This window comes from Pithys albifrons, chromosome 1 (assembly GCF_047495875.1).
Source record: "Pithys albifrons albifrons isolate INPA30051 chromosome 1, PitAlb_v1, whole genome shotgun sequence".
NCBI lineage: Eukaryota > Metazoa > Chordata > Aves > Passeriformes > Thamnophilidae > Pithys > Pithys albifrons.
In genome coordinates this window covers 46,012,634-46,032,682 of record NC_092458.1, presented here as the reverse complement: position 1 = coordinate 46,032,682, position 20,049 = coordinate 46,012,634, and the positions used below count along the sequence as shown (strand labels likewise).

The window sequence follows — 20,049 nt, the reverse complement described above, 5'->3', positions numbered from 1 at the left end:
CTTTCCTTTCTGCAATCTTTTCATTAGTTTTTTTCTTGGTCTTCTCTTTATCCCCATTAAGAGAATTGTACACAGGGAAGCCAGAGAGGGATTTTTCTTCAGGAACTGAAGTGGTCGGACAAGGAGTAATGTGTACAAACTGAAAGAGGGGAAATTTAGCTTTGATATTAGAATGAAATTCTTTACTCTGAGAATGGTGAGACACTGGAACAGGTTGCCCAAGGAGGTTGGGGATGCCCCAACCCTGGCAGTGTTCAAAGCCAGGCTGGATAAGGCCTTGAGTAACCTGACCTTATGGGAGATGTCCTTGCCCATGGCATGGTGTCTCAGTTTAAAGGAAAACAAGATGTCTATCAGGGAAAGTAAGGAATCCTTCTGGACTAGGAAGGGGACGTCTCCTCAGATTCAACTTTGTATTGTCAAAATATAGTGTGAACTATAAAGTTCCTAGCTTTTTATATATAGTTTATCTGATATGATTGTGTAACCATGGTGGTATACACTCTTGTGTAATTAGCTAATCTGCGTAAATTTTCCCCTCTACAAAATGAACATAATTCACTCCTTTGCCTGAGTATTTGAAGATTTATCAGTTGTGTTACTCACTGCTTAATGTCTTCTTTTTCAAATTAATCTTGAAGAAAACATCAGGCTCTAATGAAACAAGAAATGGAAACTGTTTTATTGAGACAGAAGCAACTGGAGGAAACAAATCATCAGTTGAGGGAGAGGGCTGGAAATATCCGTCATAGCTTGAGAGACTTGGAATTAACGGATGATTGCTATGAGAAGCTAAAGTCTCTTCCTGAAGATCAGCTTTCTATCCCTGAATATGTTTCTGTGAGTACTTTGTTTTGTATTGGCTTAAAATATAAGCTGTATCCTGGGTCTGGCTGGGATGGAGTTACCTTTCTTTGTGGCAGCCTGAATCTTGTTTCGTTTGGGATTGGTGGCTAAAACAGCGTTGGTAACGCCCCAGTGTTCTGGCTGTTGCTGACAGTGCTTGCACAGCATCACGGCTTTCTCTTTTCCCCAGTCTGCCTTTCCCTGACCCGGTAAGATAGGGATAGTCATTAGATTGAGAGGAGACACAGCTGAACAGCTGACATGAATTAGCCAAGGGAATATTCCATAGCACTAACATCATATTCAGCAATACAAACTGGAGGTAGAGGACGAAAGAGGAGGTGGAGGAGAGTGGTGGCTTCCAAGGTGGTTATTGCTCAGAGACTGGTTGGGTATCAGTCTGCTTGTGGGAGGTTGTGAGTGCTTCTCTTATTTTTTAAGCTCACCTCTCTTTCCTTCAGTAATTAAACTGGCTTTTTTTTAATTGTTTTTGTTCTTCCCACCCTCTCCTCAGTCCTGCTCCCACTGGAGGCAGCAAGTGGGTGAGCGGCCATATCGGTGCTTGGCTGTTGGTCAGGTCAATGCACCACAAGCTTAAATTGCAGGGGTTTTTTAAGAATTAAGAGGAATTCTTATTCATCCCCAGCTAGAAATGAAAGACCTTCAAAGGAAGGTGTGCTTCTGGATCAGTCCATTACAACTGCGTTCCAGTAAAGAGGGGGACCTTTCAATCCCAGACTCTGATGTCTGAAAAAGAACCTTACCTTTCCCTCACACTTTCCATCTGACCTTTTCCAATTTGACCAAACACAGGAGATCGTGTACCTTAAATTGTCTTTCTTATCCAAAGGATGATCTTGCAAACATCTTTTTAAGAAGTTCCAAAACTTGGACTGCTGCAAGTGCTGGGAAAATCCTAAGGCTGTGTGCAGCTCTGAGAATATGTAGCTTGGGCCCTATTAGGTTATTAGCCCCATCTGTCTACTCTGCCTTCTGCCATCTACAGAAGTATTTGGAGGGGGTTGTTGATTCCTACACCACCATGGTCAAAAAAGCAAGATTTTTAACAGAAATGGAAATCTGTGTCAACTTCCTTGAAATTGGCATGCAGGAAGTTCAGGACTTCATGAGCTGATTGACAGTCAGTACAAAAGACTGTGTAGCCAGCCAGGACAGATACCAGGAGTGGGTAACCTTGTCAGCTGCTTTAACTGAAGCTGTCACAGCACAATTAGAATGCTTAAATTTCATTTGTGAGTAGAAAGGAGCTCTCAAAAAGATGTGAAGTGGGAGAGATGAGTAGCAGCCAGCTAGCAGCCTTAACCTACCTTTCTTTTTGCTGATTTTTCTTTTTGCTTTCTTTTTGCTCCCCTGGACAAGGCAGGCTGAAGGTGTGTTGTAGTAAAATGCTGGTTTTTGCTTCTTCTCTCCACTTCTTTTAACAAGAGGATTAATGTGAACCTGAAAGGGGCAGTTAAGCTCAGTAGTTGTTTATCATTACTTTGAATTATTCAGCTGATACAGATGCTGGGAGACTTCAGAACTGTTTTCCTTACCTGCCTATACATCCACTTGGCTTCTGAAGGCTAGGAAAAGGATGTTGAAGGGAATGTTGTTTTCTGCTTTGCTTGCCTAAGGAGAAATCGTGTATTTCTTGGACTGTTAAAATTTCTGGCTCCAGATCTATGTGTGGACTGATGGGGTATAGTCTACTGGTACTAGGGTAAAATTTTCCTTGGCAAGGAAGGGTCCTGCTTAGACAACTTGAGCAAGAAATTTTCTGACTTTTTTTTAATATTTTTTAAAATTTATTTGTCAATTATAAAATACTGCCTTACAATTCTCCAGGATAGAAGCAAACATGTATATAATGCTTAGACTTTATTTGAAATACTGGACAAACAGCATGAAGAGCTTAAATGCAGAGTTTTTATATAGAGAGATTTCAAGTTTAAAATACTGGAATTAAAGCAAATGTGAGATGTTTTTCACTGTTCTTCCACAAAGGGGTGCAATAACAATGTGTTAGAACATAGACCAGGTAATATTTAATGTTAATGGTGTCAACAGAAAAATCATATTCTAAGCATCTTTCTCCTAAAATCATGGTTTTTTGGTATTGAACTTACAGGTAAAAATTCAGATTTGTTGGGTTTTTTAGTGTTTATAAGAATGATTTTTATAGAAACAGTGTATGTGAAATTTTAAAGTACTTCAGGCCATTGGGCAGTTAAATGCCTCCCTGACATCCGATCCCATCGGATCTCGGAAGCCAAGCAGGGTCAGCCCCGGATTAGTACTTGGATGGGAGACCTCCTGGGAAATGCCGGGTGCTGTAGGTTCTAGTCCTGAGGACTTCACTGGCACTGTCCAAGCTCGCTCGGCCGTGGCAGATGAACCTCAGGACTTAAACGGTGGGTCCAGTTCTGCGCATGCTGAGCCTCACCTAAAATCCACTGTGCAGGCTGGAAGGGCACACCCACGTGGGGGGACAGCCCTGCCCAAATCTTCGTTCGCGAAGCTGAGCCACACACACTCAGGCCATTGAGTGATGTGGCTTCCAAGCACCAGTTCAGTTTGTTCAGTAAAGTGAACCTCCTGTGTACTCTCTTGTAAAAAAAAAATAATTCAGGAATTGTTTAAAAACAGTATCTGCAAATTCTGTTTGATCTGATTTTAATTGCCATGTCTTTCCATTGTATCATTTTGCTAAATACAGCTCAGCTGCTGTTTGTTTAAGAAGGCACTTAACTGATGCAACTGCTTTCACATAACTTCATTTAACAGAACCCAAGTCTTGCATCCTCTGCACCAACCCATTTTTAGCTTAATTCTCGTTTTCCATAAAAAATGGTGGCCACATGCAAAGAATGGTTTTTTTTAATTGACTAGGAAATGGTAACTCTTTATTTACAGCACATTGATATAAATTTGTAATTTTTAAGATGGACAGTTGTTTCAGAAATCTCATTAACAGTGATTTTTGCTTCTACTCTGTTGAGTTGGCAAGAGACAAAGTGTGCTTTGACTGCTGAGTTAAATGAATGTTTATTGGCCATCAAACCAGCTACATAAATAACAGTAACAGTTGAATTTCTGCTACAACTTCACCCTCATCTGCTGCATTTGTTTGCACTTACTCGTTACCATGCAATGATTTTATTCTTGGGAGGCTTTGCAAATGTATTTATCCTTGATGCCTGTATGCCATGTAATCTTGGTTTCTACTGGGAAATCTGTTGTATTTTGGGAAGTAAACATGGCATGATAGTGTAAGTTCAGTTTCTTAGGGAAATTGCAGTAAAAGTACAAGAACCTACCGGAAAAGCAGGTGTGAAAAACACACAATGCTTTAAATGGTTACCAATTAGTGATAATCAAGGTCTTGGGGTTTTTTATTAAAAATGACCAATTGAATTATCAGATGCTACAGTTAAAAATATAAATATTCATTTTTCAATCATACTGCAGACTTGGCTTATTGTATAAGGCAAAGTACACCTGTGTTTACAGAGTAAATTTCCACGGCTTCTGTGTTTTTCAGAATTGTATGCTGTCAATTATATGAAATATACCTCAAACTTTCCTTTCTCTTCTGATGTTTACAGGTAGCAAAACAGAGATCTGTCTTCCTTCAGCATGGAAGTGTAGTACAGCTTGCTATTGAATGGTCACTATTTATGCTTTCTTGCTTGTATTCTTTAATCATTATCAAATAAATATTAGTGATGGAGGGTATGCAATAGCTTTTGCATGAAAACAGTGCTTAATTATCTATTCTTTTCACCACTCCCCAAACTCAGTATTTTAAGGTATCAAGTTCATCTAGGAGTAAAAACCTCTGTGTATGTATGTGTGGGAGTATATCAAAAAAGCTTTCTTTGTTTAGTCTGGTTTGCTTTTTTACTACCAACTTTGCGGCTTTACTACTGTATTTTCTACTCTTTTTTTCTTGCTCAGTAGAAATGTTCTGAAAAAGTTTCATGGATGTGGGTCTTACTTGCCTGAGACTATGCCTATGACTAAAGTGGGAGGAGAGAGAGTATGTGTTACAGAATTTAATTTAATGTTAATCCTTTTACAGGGTTGATTTATTTTTTTTAGTGTTAATTTAGCAGAGTTGAGTCTTTCAGAGGCTTAGTTGCCTGATGCAGCTGAATCCACATAGCAACCTGTTTCATGTGTGTCAGGGGGTGTCTCAGTTCTTGCTGGTTATGTGCTGTTCCTGCTTCCTGCACTTGCTCTTGCATTTTTCTTGGTGCAAACTCAGCATTCTGAACTGACAGAAAACAAAAATGAATCTCTCCCTATTTCTACACAGCCCATAAAAATTTATATTGGCTTGGGGGAAAGTTAGCAAGTTAAGTTGGTTATTGCTAAGTAGGTTTTTTGTTTGTTTGGGTTTGTTTTTTTTCTCTTTTTACACTGTTAATCAAATAGGCTTAGGGTTGGCACAAGTAAGTGTGTGGGGCCATGTAGTCCATTAGCAACTGGGTTGGTTTTTTTTCCTGGAGCAGCCTGACTGGGAGCTGCTTTAGTACAGAATTGTATCTTCACCTTTATTCCTGTCTTTTGTTCAGTGCCAAACACAAACCAATTATTTCTTAGGTGATGCTGTCAAAGGCTGAAGATGCTGGTTCTGCTTTAACATTTCCTTCACTGCACCGCAAGTCCCCAGCCAGGTTTCTGTCATGCACTTAGAAATATTTTGGTAAATTATTGCCATAAAATGTTGAACTTACTTGGTTTTGGGGTTGTAGTTTTTCAATTGCAATTTTGTTAATCTCAATTTTGAATATGTATCTTGTTCTTCTAGATCCGATTCTATGAAGTTGTCCGTTCCTTAAGAAAAGAGCTGAGTGATCTACAGAGGAAAAAGGGGAGCCTGACAGAAGAACTCAGTGGGTACAAATCCCAGCTGAAGTCTCTGACAGAGGTCTGTACTTCTTAGGTATCTCAGTTAAGAAACTGTAAATACATATATTGTGAAAACCTCATTCTCCAAAACATTATTCATGTATAAGATAGAAAAGCTGTTTTTGTATAAAATAAATTCTGTATAAAATTAATGATATAAAAATGGGTTTTGAATCATTCTCTGGGATTGCATTTTCTCTGCTATGCTTTTCAACTTTTTATATTTTAATTTTCCTGTTTATTTCAATACTTAAGAGAGAGATAATTTAATTTCAAGTAAGGGATAAACACTAGAAGTAGAGAAACAAATTACATAAATATATTTAAGTTTTATTTTCAAAGAGCAAAGTAATTGAAACAGTGTAAGGATCATGTTGTTTTTTAAGGTATATATGAATATTTATAGTATTTTTAGCATGTATGTAGCTGGGATGATTTGTATTTTAGCCTAGCTCCACATAAATCTGGAGTTAGGATAACATAGTTTCAGGTAGTCAGATTATGTTTATCAAAGTCATGGCTATCAGGGACTTAAATGCCACTATTGTTTTACTACTTCCAAGAATATGTTTTAGTTATCATTTTTTTTTACTCCTCTGAAATTTACTTATGGAATAATCAAGTGTAAGGAGAAATTATTTACACAAGATTATCTTGTGAAATTTGTGTTATTTTCATTTCTCTTTTTGATTGAATTAAAAAAGTAGTCAATAAAATTTGTGCATTTATGTGGTTCAGCATTATTTTGTGTTGTAATCTCTGGTCATAAGTGAGATTAAATTAAGCCTTTTAATTTTGTTTTACATGTGAATTTTCCTTCATTGTACATTTAATGTGCACTGATTTAATGAAATTCTTCAGAAGGATTTCAGCCTTCTGAGATTTGACTAATATCTATATTAATTTTTTCTGAACCAAATTAGAAAGATAGTAGATAATAATTAAAGTTGTGCTAGAAACAGTTTTCTTGGTACATTGACCTTTCTTTAATACAGAAACTTCCAGTTTTGTTCATTTTACACCACATGGTGGCAGTATGCACCTTTCTCACTGATCCATTTTTCCAAGTTTCAAGTAATGCTGTACTTTTATCACTTACGAGGAAGCACTAAAATATTGCCTGTGTTGAACTGAGGTGGTTCTTTGAATTCCTATACCTTATTTATATGCTTGAATTGAGAGACAATTACTAAAAATTACTAATTCACTCGAAAGTCAGGGAAGAGATCTGGATATTGAAATGTCACAAAATTCTCAGGTTTCAAGTAAGATCACTTACTACAGTTCTTCAATGTGTACAAAAAAGGCCAAACCCAACTCTTTACCCTGTATATTACCCATAGACATGGCGTGGTCTGGATATTTAATGAAAAGTGACCTGATAAAAGATATTTTTAAGAGTCTCTGTAGTTTCATTCTGTCATGGTCAGATTTTACCCCGTGGCTTCGTAAGTGTCACTGTAACAAGGTATCTCAGACTGATTCAGATCACGAGTGAAGAGGAGCATCACCAGGATGTGAGGGTACTTCAGAATCTCTGATGTACTTGGTACACCGGAGCTCTCATCCCTACGCATTTCTTGCAGTTTATGAAGAAGTGATTTCAAGATGTACTGCAGGGGTAACTTATTTATTTGAACTCCTTCAATAAGGTCAAGCTTTATGGCAAGGCAATTCATCAGTAGGAAGTAAAGTTTTGGTCAGAGCCTTACCTAATACCAGATGGGGTTTTTTTTATTTCAATCATTCTTTTTTTTCGGGTACATTAAATATAGTTGCTGAAGTTTCTTGCCTGTGATTTAGTAATTCATACTTTTCAAAACTTCATCTGGGTTTCCATCCAGTAGTCCTTAAATGTTTTCTCCAACCGCTGCAATATTTCTGTTCTCTATGTAGCTTATCAACAAAGTGTCTGTTCTGAGTTTAAAGCTCCTGTAGGAAATCAATAATTCAGACATTTGAAATAAATACAGACACTTGAAATACAGACATCATTGAAGTTAAAACAGTTGTTTTTTTGGGCTTTTTTGTTTGTGCGAGTAAGTCACTTCCTACTTTTTTTTTTACTATTGCAGATAATTAAGGCTCTTCCTAATGACTTTCAACATTTTTTTCCCTCTTTGTGGAACATGGAAAAGAACAAAATAATATTTTTAGTCCAAATCTTTCTACCAACTACTAATGGCTTAGGGGAGGAGGACTTTGCTGCCTTGTCTGGTTGTTCATGGCTGGCTGACTGGGTTTGAGTAGGTTTTATACATGTATATATTCACCTAGAAATAAGATCATGAGTTATATATGAGAGAATTAATTCCAGACTCATAGGAAAGTCTTATCTAGCCAAGAATTGAAAAAATATGAAGAATAAGACAACCATTATGTGACGTCAGTTCTGTTATTTTGTGACAGGATGGCTGTAGCCCTTTAATTTGGTCAAAGGAGATGAGCTCTAATTTTACTGTCCTTATTTCATACTGTGAGTGTAAAAGACTTAAATTATATTGTTTTCTCTATCATTAGCCTTTATATACTGTTTTGTGAGAAAATAGAGCAGTTCTACTCTGTGAATGCTGTTATTATGAGCCAATATTCTGGCTATGTCAGGTATTCAAACCCATAATTTTTAAATTTTGTTTTGCTACATGGTGCCATTTTTTAACATGTTTTTTTCTGGAGTATGGAAGGGAACCACACCAAACAAAAAACAACCATACTCTGTTTTGGCGCAAGAGACCTGGCCTGAGCTGGCGAGTACAGTGGCCTGATGATGTGGCCTGTCAGCCAACTGAGCTTATAAGCGGCTGCACCAGACAGGAAGCCTGGTTCTGTAAAAATTAATTTGTCATTGTAGCCTTCTGGAAACTAGTCTTCTAAGACCTGACAAATCCCTGTGGTCTTTATTTATAGGTAATTCATGGCTTCATTTGTATTAGAAAAACTTTAATTTCTGACTTCAGGGCATGAAACACATCTTCCAAATGTTTGTTACCTTTATTTATTCTCAAGGTATATGAAAATGTTTTGTTTATTCACAAGGGGCAGACGGTCCTAAGTGTGTGTTAGCCTCTGTTAGCAGTCATTCAGTTCTTAGTCTGCTGAGAAGACAGACCACTAAAACTCTTCGACTTTGTAAATTTCTCTTGTTGACTGAGTGTTGCTGCTCTTAGCACTTAATCAAAGGCTGCTGAATCTGTAACACAGACCCACTAGGGTGGGGAGCTGCTTCTGACAACGGGTAGCTGAAAATGGTGTGTGGGACTGATTTCTACCACTGGAAGTGGTGGGATAAACACAGCAAGTGTCAAAAGATACTTGTTGCCACTTTCTGTTTTTAAAGTAGTTAGTGTGAGTGGTTCTGCTGTACAGCTGCTGAGTTAGTGGCTCTCTACACAATTGTTGCATCTGTGATTTAGGCCAGTGCAGTTCCTCTGATTCAAGGTACAGTAGTCACTGACTAGGGGGAGGCAGTGAAACTGGTAAAAAGCTTGTTCTTGTATTGCAGTGCTGACTGACTTGTTACCACATGTATAGAACAGGCTCGTTTTAGACCTCTTTTTACAGTGCTCCGTACTGCAAGTGTAATTAATGTTGGCACCACCACCTTTGGAGGTACAGCTAGTGAAGGAAGTCCAGATATAGTAACGTATTACCAGAAGCTTTCCAAAAAGAAAACCAACTTCTAATGTGTGTGTTCCCATGCTGAACATCAGTATACTATCTTTAGAATTGTTTGCTTCCAAAGTGGTTAAAACCTTCCTTCATACAGATGTAATTTACTACTTATGGGTTCCTCTCAAGGCTGAGAGGGAATCTGGGAAGGAGATCTTGCTTGTCTTTGTAGCTCGAAAAGATTAAGTATGGCTTTCTTCTTCTGACTAGGAGTTTCTTGGCAATGTTTTCCTGGAATTCAGTCTTGATACAGTTTTATCAGGGCTTCCTTTCCTCAGTTATTTTTTCTGTAAAGTTGCCTTCAGGACATGTGATAAAATTTATAGAATGTCACTATCTAAAAGCTATGGTTAGCCTAAAGACAAAGCTGGTTGTGTTTAGGACAAGACTTGGTCTCTGAATCAGGATTAGTACCTGTCAGGTTTTGCTCGAATTAACTAACAATTTTCTCTATAGTAATGTTTTCCAGCTGGAGGAAAAACCTGTCTATAGTCTTCAAAGAATAAACTAAGCTTTTACACTCAAAGGATCAGTTGGCACAAGATGTATCTTAATGTTAGAAAATTGAGACTGTTCTTGGTACTCCAGAAGGACTGTGATCCCTAAGATTTCTCCTGAAGTTTGCGCATCTCTAAAGACTGCAGTCTAGAACGCTTCCTTAGCCCTGACAGCACTTCTTTCAAGCAGTGCCTTGATGACTTGATTGTCACAACTCTCTTTAGAAAGGACAGATGAGGCCTCAGTCTTAGGTGAAATATGCAACTTCTTTTTTCATTCATTATTATTAATATTGTTCAGGAAAAAGAGCTGTTGTGTTCAGCTCAGTTGGCAAAATGCCAAGTGCCAACTACAGAGTCAGAGCTCCCCTACAACTCTGAGGAAAAAGGCCTAGAACTAACACTTAAAATGGCAAACTTTTTATATTTACACAGAAGAGAGAGAATTAAAAGCCAAATGCAATGTATACAAAGGTAGGAAGAAACAACAAATAACTTCTCACTGAGTCGCCCAACCAGTAATACAGATTCTACCACCCAGACCCACAAAACACCCCAAAAGACACCTCCCAAGAGATACCTGGCAAGAGAGGAGAAAAAATCAACAATAAAAAAAGAAATGTTTACTTCCCAAACTAAAGCACAGCTGTGGAGTAGCAGTGAGCAGCAGTGAGGCCTTGGCTGCCCAGAACAACACACGTCTTTCCCAGCCAAGAAGCCATGGAGGAAAGAGCCCCAGGCACCTCCCTCACTCGCTTTCATACTTCAGATGATATGACATATATCTTTAGTTACTTAAGTTGGTGTCTTGGGTCTAGCCCAGCTTTCTCCTGCCAAGCCTGGACTGCCCGGACTGGGGGAAAAAAACCCTGAAAAGACTGCAAGAACTCAAATGGACTGAATTAATGCATATATATATATATATATTCTAACATTTATCACTACACACGTAATTGTACCCACCCAGGGGTCCCCAGGGAAGAGGGGAGAAAGGGAAAAGGGGGATGGGAATGAGAAGGAACAAAAACAAACACACAACAAACAGAATACCATCAAAGCTTTGGAAAAAAACTGGCAAGGATACAGTCTCTCACCACCCCAAGGGACAGAACCAAGCGAAACAAAAGATCTCCGTCTAGGCCATCTTCTGCTTCCCCATGCCTCCCTTGAAAGCAGCAAACCTAAAACTAAACTCCTCCCTCCCATTATGTGGAAAACACGTGTGGATCACCTACGTCATGCCCACTTCCCTAGTTATAGCTGGTAACTAAGGAAACGTAGATCAAACCCATCACAGTCAGGTGATGCTTGTCCCTGCTAATCTATATAATACTATCTGGACCTGCTAAAATTAAGGCCTAATCTTCAGCCTAACTAAAACTGAGGCCAAAACTACAACTGCAAAGAAGATACTCTACCAGTAAGGATAAGCTTGAGGGAGCAGTTAACATTTCCAAGATTCAAGGAAATCTTGTATCTATGAAAGTTCCCTTTTCTATCCAGTATCTCTATAACTCTCCTGATTCATAGCTATGGGTCGCATTGATGCCTAGCTGTTGTTCAGAAGTGCTGAATAGTTTAATTACACTACACTGTAATGCAAGATCTCAAGGATCCTTTTCACCTGAGAATATTTCACTGAAGATTCTGGTAAGCTCAGCTCCAGAGAAAGAACTTTTTATTCCCCCACCTTCTTTTGCTTATAGAAGCACTTAGGCCAAAGTTTTTCATTTTTATTTTTCTTCTAGGGTTTCTCTATTTTGGAGTAGCTCAACATTTTTGTTTGTAATTTTTGTGACCCATCTACAATCCTTGGCAGATTACCAATTTCGTATCAATGTACCAAAGAGATGTCATTTATCCAGTTATATATAGCTTCTTCCTGACATTTGAGCAGTTGTATTGCAATAAATAATGTATTGACCAATAGTTTTTGAATGCAGCCTGTGTAAACAATTGAAGCAAAATGTCGTCTTCACTAAGAGGCAGAACCTCATCCAAATAACTTGAGTGAGTTGGTTTTCATGTCACAGTAGTGCAGTAGCTTTGTATTTTTCTAGGACCTTTAGGCATCTTAGGATACGAAGAAGGTGCTGGCCTGTGTAAGTCATTCTTCAAAGATGAAGATCTTTTTAAAAAATCTTTTTAAAAGCAGGATCACTTTCTTCTACAGGCTTATCTGTAAATAGCATGAAGATGTAATGCTACTTCTGCTTGATAGGCTGATTAATGTTTTCCCTGCATTTCTGTTTATCTTCTTATCCCCAAAGGCTTTTTGAAAGATCAGCTAGTCCCTACCATGTATTATGTGTCACTAATTTTTGTACTTGAAATTTAGGTAGATGTTCATTTTGATGACAGCTATAAACTGCTATTCATTCCAGACTGAGGAAAACAGGCTTAAAATCATTAAACTGGCATCTACTATTAGATCTTTAGTTTCTCTACCAGTTTGGGTTTTAAATGGTGCAGATCAGGAAAGCTTAGAATCTTCTTGCTTGAAATATCCATCTGTTGACAGTGTTTGTAAACCAAATGGAAGCACTTCTTGGTAGGGACTGGTTCACATGCTGTGTAGAAACTACCTGTACTGGTTAATACTGGCTCTCTTAGACAGCTCTGTCAAGAATTTCATGAGGTGATGTTTGTCTGTCTGTCGCATACAGGACAGGTTTGGTTTTTTGTTTGTTTTAACCATCTCATCAGTCTGAGTTGCTGCTCTGCAATAGGAAAAAATTAGTAAGAAGCTGAAGGAAAGCCAGGTGGTGTTGGGAATATTATCACAGTCACATTCAATGTGAGAAAGTACTGTTTGTCCTTTAATTATTTTGAGGTTTGTGGGCTTACTTATTTTTGTTTATTAGTATTGTTTGCAGGACCTCATTCCTGCCCTTGAAATTGCTCTGTATCTTGATTATTTTGAAAGGCCCTTTTTCACTTCTGCAGGACAAAGCTGTTCATCAAGACTTTCAAGCTATCTCTTGAAGATAAATTGAAAGATAAAGTTGTTCCATTGCAGAGATCTTAAAATCAGTTCAGAGTATATGGGCATTGTTACAAGCTAAATTAGTTTCATCAAATGCAAAGCAAGCCTTATTCTTCTAGGCACAAATGTCTTGCTTGCATTTCTTTAAGATGTATTGCTATGGGAGTCCAGAAGCCTTTGTGTCTGCCGTCTGGATTTATGCATACCATACAGGTTTGTTGTGTGATGGCCTCCTTACAGCTTAGACTGTCTATTGGCTTTGTCATGTTTCTTCATGTGATTAAAATACTACTTTGACATCTTAAAATTAGGTAGATGAAAAGTAGTGACATGTGCAGTGTAATTGGTGTTGCTTCAGAAATTATAGTAAATCTTTAAAAAACAAACATAACAAACCCCCATACTTAAGGTATGTCTTAGTATCACTTTTCAAAAGCAGAATTTAACTTCCCTTCCCTGGAGTTATGATATTGTTACATGACATTAATAACTGATATGTTAAATAAAATTCAAAACTGAATTTATGGCTCAGGTATTAGAAGGAATTAATTTTGTTGATATTTAACTCTTCTGTTAGTTGGTGCTTTAAAACTGTTTATGAAAAATTTATCCAGAGGTTAACCAATTTAATTTTATACTTTAGGCGGCTGTGTTCTAACTGCCAGATGTGTAATACTGTAAGAGCTTCAGGAGCCCACTCAGTGAGGAGTGTATGAATTCCATCTTGGTATTAGCAGCAAAATGGTACAGGATACCCACAGAAGAATTTTATTTGAAACTTTATCTTTCAATGTGCACTTAAAAGTTAAGTGCCCTTACAAACACTTCCTGTTGCAAGATGAGTCATGTTTGCACTGCAAAGCAGGGAAGTAGCACCATTATGTTACAGATTTGAAACCAGCTAACTTGTGGACACCACCCATTAAAAACATCTGACAGAGGCTTTACCATTATAATGATGCCATCTTTCTCAATAACAGCGTGTTAATCACTTTAAGAAGAAAGTGTTCTGTAGTGTTAATTTAATTATATGTATCCATTAATTACATTAAACATAAAAATAAGCCATATATACCAGTATATGTTCGGATGAGTAGCAATCATGTCTTTAAATTATGTGGTTTTAGTGATAGAACATCCAGAATTCTTAGGAAAACTTTCTTGGTGTTGTGATTTTGAGATTGTGACCTAATGTGATTTTAATCAAAGTAAAAATTACTGGGTTTGTGAAATATAAAACAAAAAATTCTTTTTTATTAACAGAATAGTTATAGTATATTTAGTAGTTTAGGGAGCTTTTCTGTAGTGTCTTACAAGTATTTAGGTGTGTTTTTTCAAGAAGGCATTCTGTCAGTCTCTCAGTTGATGGTGCCTGTGAAGTTGATCTGTGTTTTTGTGTCATGCACTCCATATATGCCATTGCCCTAAATGCCTGTGTATATGAGAGTCATACATCTTAGAAGTTGTGCTAATAGACAAATGCATAATAAAAAATAGGGGCATTAATCAAGTATTTATAATAACTAAAAAAAGTTCAGTATCAATATCACTGGTTACTCTGTGATGTGTGCTAAATTTCCAAATACTGAGACAAATGAAAATACTACCACCTAAATATTCATGAGGGGTCTTCACAAAACTTAGTTGGTGATTGGTTTAAGTGAATAGCAGTATAGCTGTGATCATTTCAAAGTGTCTTGCTTTCTAGAGCTATGAAGATGAGAGGAAGAGTCGGTCAGAACTTGAGGTTAGATGCCAGCGTTTAACACTGGAACTGGCTGATACCAAGCAGATGATTCAGCAAGGTGATTACAGACAAGAGAACTATGATAAAGTAAAATCGTAAGTATCTCTATAATTCAAATGTTCAAATAACATACGAATGTTAATAGATAAACATCAACCTTGATTGACTAGAGGTTTTAATTTTATTTTCGACTTACACGCACCACGGATATTTTTCCTTACCTCAGTCCACTAATGGTTCAATTATCTGCTGTAGTATATTGCAGACATAAAATGAACAACATTTTGAAAACTGATGTATCAAATTGTCTTTTTAGAAGTTTATATTTTGAGATTTACTGTCTTATTCAGAAGAGCCTAGCAGTCACATTGCAGCTAAGGAAGTGGTAGCTGTTGATGCCAAGCATCTTGGAACAAGTAGTCTTTTGTTTCCTAGTTTAAAAACAATGATCTAAGAAAAACCTCTGTGCTCTACTCTGTGGTGCCAACAGAGTGGATTAAGAGGATAGGACCTTGGGAATTAATATTTACAACTTAAGATGTCCTTGTAACCATAAATTTGAAATGCCTGTTATGAGAAGTCTTTGTCAGACAATCTTAGGATTACCTTAGTGAATTGTTTTGACTACATAAAGTTCCAGTGTGTCTCTTTTTAAAAATATAGATTTTACAGGTCTAGCCAATGTCTTGAATGTCCACCTTGAAAAAACAATTGCAAAATAGTGAAAATGGACTTTTTATAAATATGCTCATAGGTGTATACTTCACAGTGCAGCTCCCAAATGGCTTTTTTAGTGTCTTTGCAAGTACGAGAAATCTGGCCTTTGGCACATTTGTTGGGAAATGGATTCAAAAATGGGGATTATGAATAGAAAACACCCTGTCAGCTCCTTAGCTGTTCATACAGAATGAACTCAGGCATAATTACTGACAAAAATTACTTTGCCACTAAGTAATTTGAAAGGAGAATCTGTTTTCTGGATTCACAGCTCTTCAGGTTCAGAGCTCCATGTACTAAAACAACCTTGGACTCTACCTGGCATCTTGTTACAAATAGGATGGACTGATGCTATGATTTGCTTTCTATGTGCAACTGCATCTTAATAAGTGGATTGTAATAACATTCATGTGAATGGCCCCAGTGTTTAACAGTGTGTGTTTAAAATAGTCTTGAGTTGAGAAAAGCATGAATGAATGTGCCAAAACTGTGTTTGAGAGGGTAGGTTGTATTCATCTGGGTAGGCACAGATGAAGCGGAGGGGAGAGCACTGTTGGCATGGATGTATGAGGATATTTGGGAACACTTCAGGAGTTAATCACTTCCAGGCTTGTTTCTGCCTTTAAAAAATGCTATGTCAAATCTTCTAGTTCTGCTGCAGTACAAGTTATCTCAGTTCTAAAGCTATGCTATACTTAATATAAAATTGATTAGCTTTTTTCCAAAGTGCAAGCTCATACTGGCTCATTCACTTCCCTGTTCTGACAGGGTTAGAATGCAGACATAGAGATGCTTCTTTGTGTGTATGGAAAGCACTGATGTTCAGGACACTACCATAATTTTTACAGTTCTATCGTGTATTTTAAACACGAATAGTACAACCCACTCTGGTGTCAAGCAACTGTATACAAGGGAGAACAGCAACTGAGAACAAGTACACATTGCTTTCTGTTTGATTAGGAAGATGGGAATGAAGTTTCTTCAGTTTTTTCATCAGACTTCAATATCTGCAAAAGATTCAAGAGAATGTCATGGGAAATAGCATCGAACGCGTGATTAAACTAAAGCAAATGAATAAGGGTACTTACACTAGTAAGGGGAAAGCCCAAAGTTCCATTAAAGAAGCATAAGCAGAGGAGTATGAAATAATTTAGGATGGGAATTCAAAAGTATTGTTTTAGAATTTTCATTGTTTCTGACTAGTTAAATAATCCTAAATTATTTCAGATAAAGAGATACCATTCTCGGTGTTAATAACTGAAAAAGTTAGGATTGCCACTAACTGCCCTATGACTGACTGGTTGGAAGAAGTCAGTGTCATGAACTGAAAGAAGGCTGAGAAATTACAAATGCACAGGAATCTTGTTCATTATGCTTTATGCATCTAATAGTTTCACTTTGTTTTTTCAGTGACCGTGATGTATTTGAGCATGAGTTGTCAGAACTCAGAAGAAAATATGAAATATTAGAGATGTCATACAAAGCACAAGCTAAAGAAAGAAATGACTTGGCAAAAGAGGTAAATGTAAAGTTCTTACTTGAGTAATGTGGATTTCCTCACCTTGGGCATTTGATTCTTTACCTAATCAAGTCTGTCAGGATTATGAAATAATTGAATTAGAACAGTCCTCAGGAGACCAGCTGCTTCAACCTTCCCATGAAGGCAATGCAGAGAAAGATTAGGTCAGGTTGCTTAAGGTTTTGTCAAGTTTTTTGTATCTTCAAGGGTAGAGATTCCACAGCCTTCTGGAGTATCTGTTCAAGTGAAAATGTTTTCATAAAAGCTAATCAGAGTCGTTGCAGCTTTTTTCTGTTGCATCTTATCCTATCATTATGTACTGCCAAGAGTCTGGATCTGTCTATGCATTCCACTTGAACAGGTAAAGATAACAAATTTTCCTTGACTAGATTTTTCTTCTGGAGGCTGAAAAGAGCTCCAAACATTTCTCTCAACCTCTTGTACATCACATGCTGCAGTCCATGACCATCTTGGTAGAGCTCTCCTGGTTCTGCTCTGGTATGTTAATGCATGTCTTTACGAGGACCTCCAAATGGGACATAGTGCACCAAATACAATCTCACAAGTGCTGAACACAGGATAATAATAATTTTCTTTAACCCACTGTGCATTGGTTGCTGTCAGGGCACACTTTTGTCCCATGTTCAGTTTGTTCAATTGACGTTTATCTGTCTGATCCGTATTTTGCCAATTTTCCCATAGAGATGTTATGCAAGATGGCTGGAAGCCATGCAAATGTTCTAGTAAATTACATGGACAGTGGTCTCTTTATCCATAGAGCCAGCGTTTTTGTCAGGTTTGCAAGATTTGGTCTTGGTAAATCCATGCCAGTTGTTCTCAGTCATCTTTTCCTCCAGATGCATCAGTACAGCTTGCAGCAGGATTTGCTTCTTAATACTTGAAGTGTCTGAGATTAATCAACCCACAGTTCTCTGGGTCTTCCTCCTTGAACAAGGTTTCTGGACATCAGAAGCCTTGATCACCTGCTATGATGTTTCAAACAGCTGGTCAACCTCACAGCAGCATTGGCTATCTCCATCAACACTGGTCAAATGCTTTCCAGTTTTCCCCTGGGCAATACATGGTGTTTTCCTAGGTCTCTGTCTTTGCTTAAACCTTCTGAACTCTGCTAATAAGCTCAGGAACCTTGGAGGACCCTGGACAAAATGTACCAGTTGAGGATGAGTGCTGTGCCACGCTTGTCATGTTTTAATCTCAGCTCGTAACTAAGCCCCACACAATTATTGCCCATTCCAGTGGGGTAGGGGTTAGAATTGGAAAAGTCAGAAAACTTGTGTGTTGAGATAAAGACAGTTTAATAGGCAAAGGAAAAGCCCCACATACAAGCAAATAAAAAAACCCTTACTCATTCCTTACTTCCCATGGGAAGGCAGGTGTTCAGTCATCTCCAGGAAAGCAGGGCACTGTCATGGAAAGACAAACACCATCACTCTGACTGCCCCCCCATCCTTCCTTCTTTCCTCAGCTTTATGTTGAGCATGATGCCACGTGGTATGGAATATCTCTTTGGTCAGCTGGGATCAGCTTTCCCTGCTGTGTCCCCTCCCAATTTCTTGGCACCCCTGGCCTACTCACTGGTGGGGTGGTGTGAGAGGCAGAAAAGACTTTTACCCTGTGTAAGTACTGCTCAGCAACAGCTAAAACATCTGTGTGTTATCAACACTGTTTTCAGCATAAATCTGAAACACAGCCCCGTATTAGCTGCTCTGAAGAAAATTTACTGTATCCCAGCCAAAACCAGCACAATGCTCTATACCTCAAAAGGTGAGGAATTCGTTGTAACTTGCTGAAGTTCTTTCTGATGAGTAGTGACAGTAGGGCAGAGCTATTCTGTGACATGCTTTGTAATGTATATTTTTCCTGTACAAATAGAATACATAGTTTTTCTTCTTTGTAACTCTCCAGTGATGAGAGATTGGCTTGGCTTTACAGAAGTTAGTTCTGTGTCACCAAGAGACTGCTATTCCAGACCTCCTCTTTCTGTGATGCTACATATTGACAAGAGGAATTTTAGTTCTGCTTGCCTTTTGGGCAGGACTGTCTACAAGAGTGATGGACTGTTTTTATCTAATGTCTCTCAATTAGTCTGTGAAAGTCTTTCTACTGGGAAAATGAATAAATGCCTCTTCAAGCACAGAGGGGCTTTCATCGTTTTTAGAATTCCAGTGTTCTGATCCTGATAGGTCAGTCATTTTACTCAAATCTCAGCCATTGCCATTCTTTTAGCATTAGTTTAGCCCAGGAAAATATATTTCTCCTTCTCCAAGGACATTCCAAGAGCCAGAGGCCTGTCAAATCAAGGGAAATGCCTGTTGCTGCTTCTCCATTCAGTAATTCATTCCTCCAAGAGTCATAAATTGTGTTCCGTGATGGCTTCCTTGCTGGACACATCTGATAACTTTTGGGTCAATGCACTCAAAGAGAAATATATGTAGAGAATGTTTCCAAGTTCACTGCCTTGATCTGTGGTACTTTGGTGGTTTATACCAGTGCAAGCTTCCATTACTCAGTATCCACTTCCACTATTTCTGCATCAAATTGTCCAATGGGAAGATTGCCTCACTGAACCACCAGGATTAATTTTTCACCTTAAGTTATTAGCTAGTTAGGATGGAATCTTCCAAAATGATTGGCATCACTAAGGAATTTTTCCTTCCTCTGACGTAGGTGTAACATCGCAACATTGTTTTAGGAGGGACAGCAGACTTTTACTGAATCCCAAGAAAGAAAGAAACCTTTTCAGTTTGTATCGTCATTGACTAATTATTAGGTGGTTTGTAGCTCAGTGCAACATGAATGCAAAAGTAAGACTATTTTTAATCTGTGCTTCTGTACAGAAATTACTCCTGGAAACACCAAAAGAAATAGAAGAAATAAAATTGAGTAGCTGTTCTGAATTAATTTGTGAATTTATTTTTAATACCACTTGAAAGGCACTGCATGAGAAGGTTGTTCTTGTTTTCTGCACTGGTTCAGGGAAGAATAATATGGAGGATCTTTGCGTTCCTTAGTGTCTCCCTATAGCAGTATTACAGATAAAACAGTGGCTGTAACATGCACTTCAAAGATACTATTGCTCTGCCTAATTTTACAGGTAGCTGTAGAGATTGTCAGAAGCATTAGGGAAAAA

The 20,049-nt window shown here is 38.0% G+C and overlaps 1 protein-coding gene across 1 annotated transcript in view; it reads left to right on the top strand.

Moving 5' to 3' along the window:
- PIBF1 (progesterone immunomodulatory binding factor 1) overlaps window positions 1-20,049 on the top strand; it is a 122,402-nt gene that overhangs the window by 3,335 nt on the left and 99,018 nt on the right. The window contains exons 4-7 of the mRNA XM_071550119.1: window positions 642-840; window positions 5,663-5,782; window positions 14,624-14,757; window positions 16,790-16,898. Coding sequence (XP_071406220.1) covers window positions 642-840; window positions 5,663-5,782; window positions 14,624-14,757; window positions 16,790-16,898 — 562 coding nt within the window. The remainder of the gene's footprint in view (window positions 1-641; window positions 841-5,662; window positions 5,783-14,623; window positions 14,758-16,789; window positions 16,899-20,049) is intronic.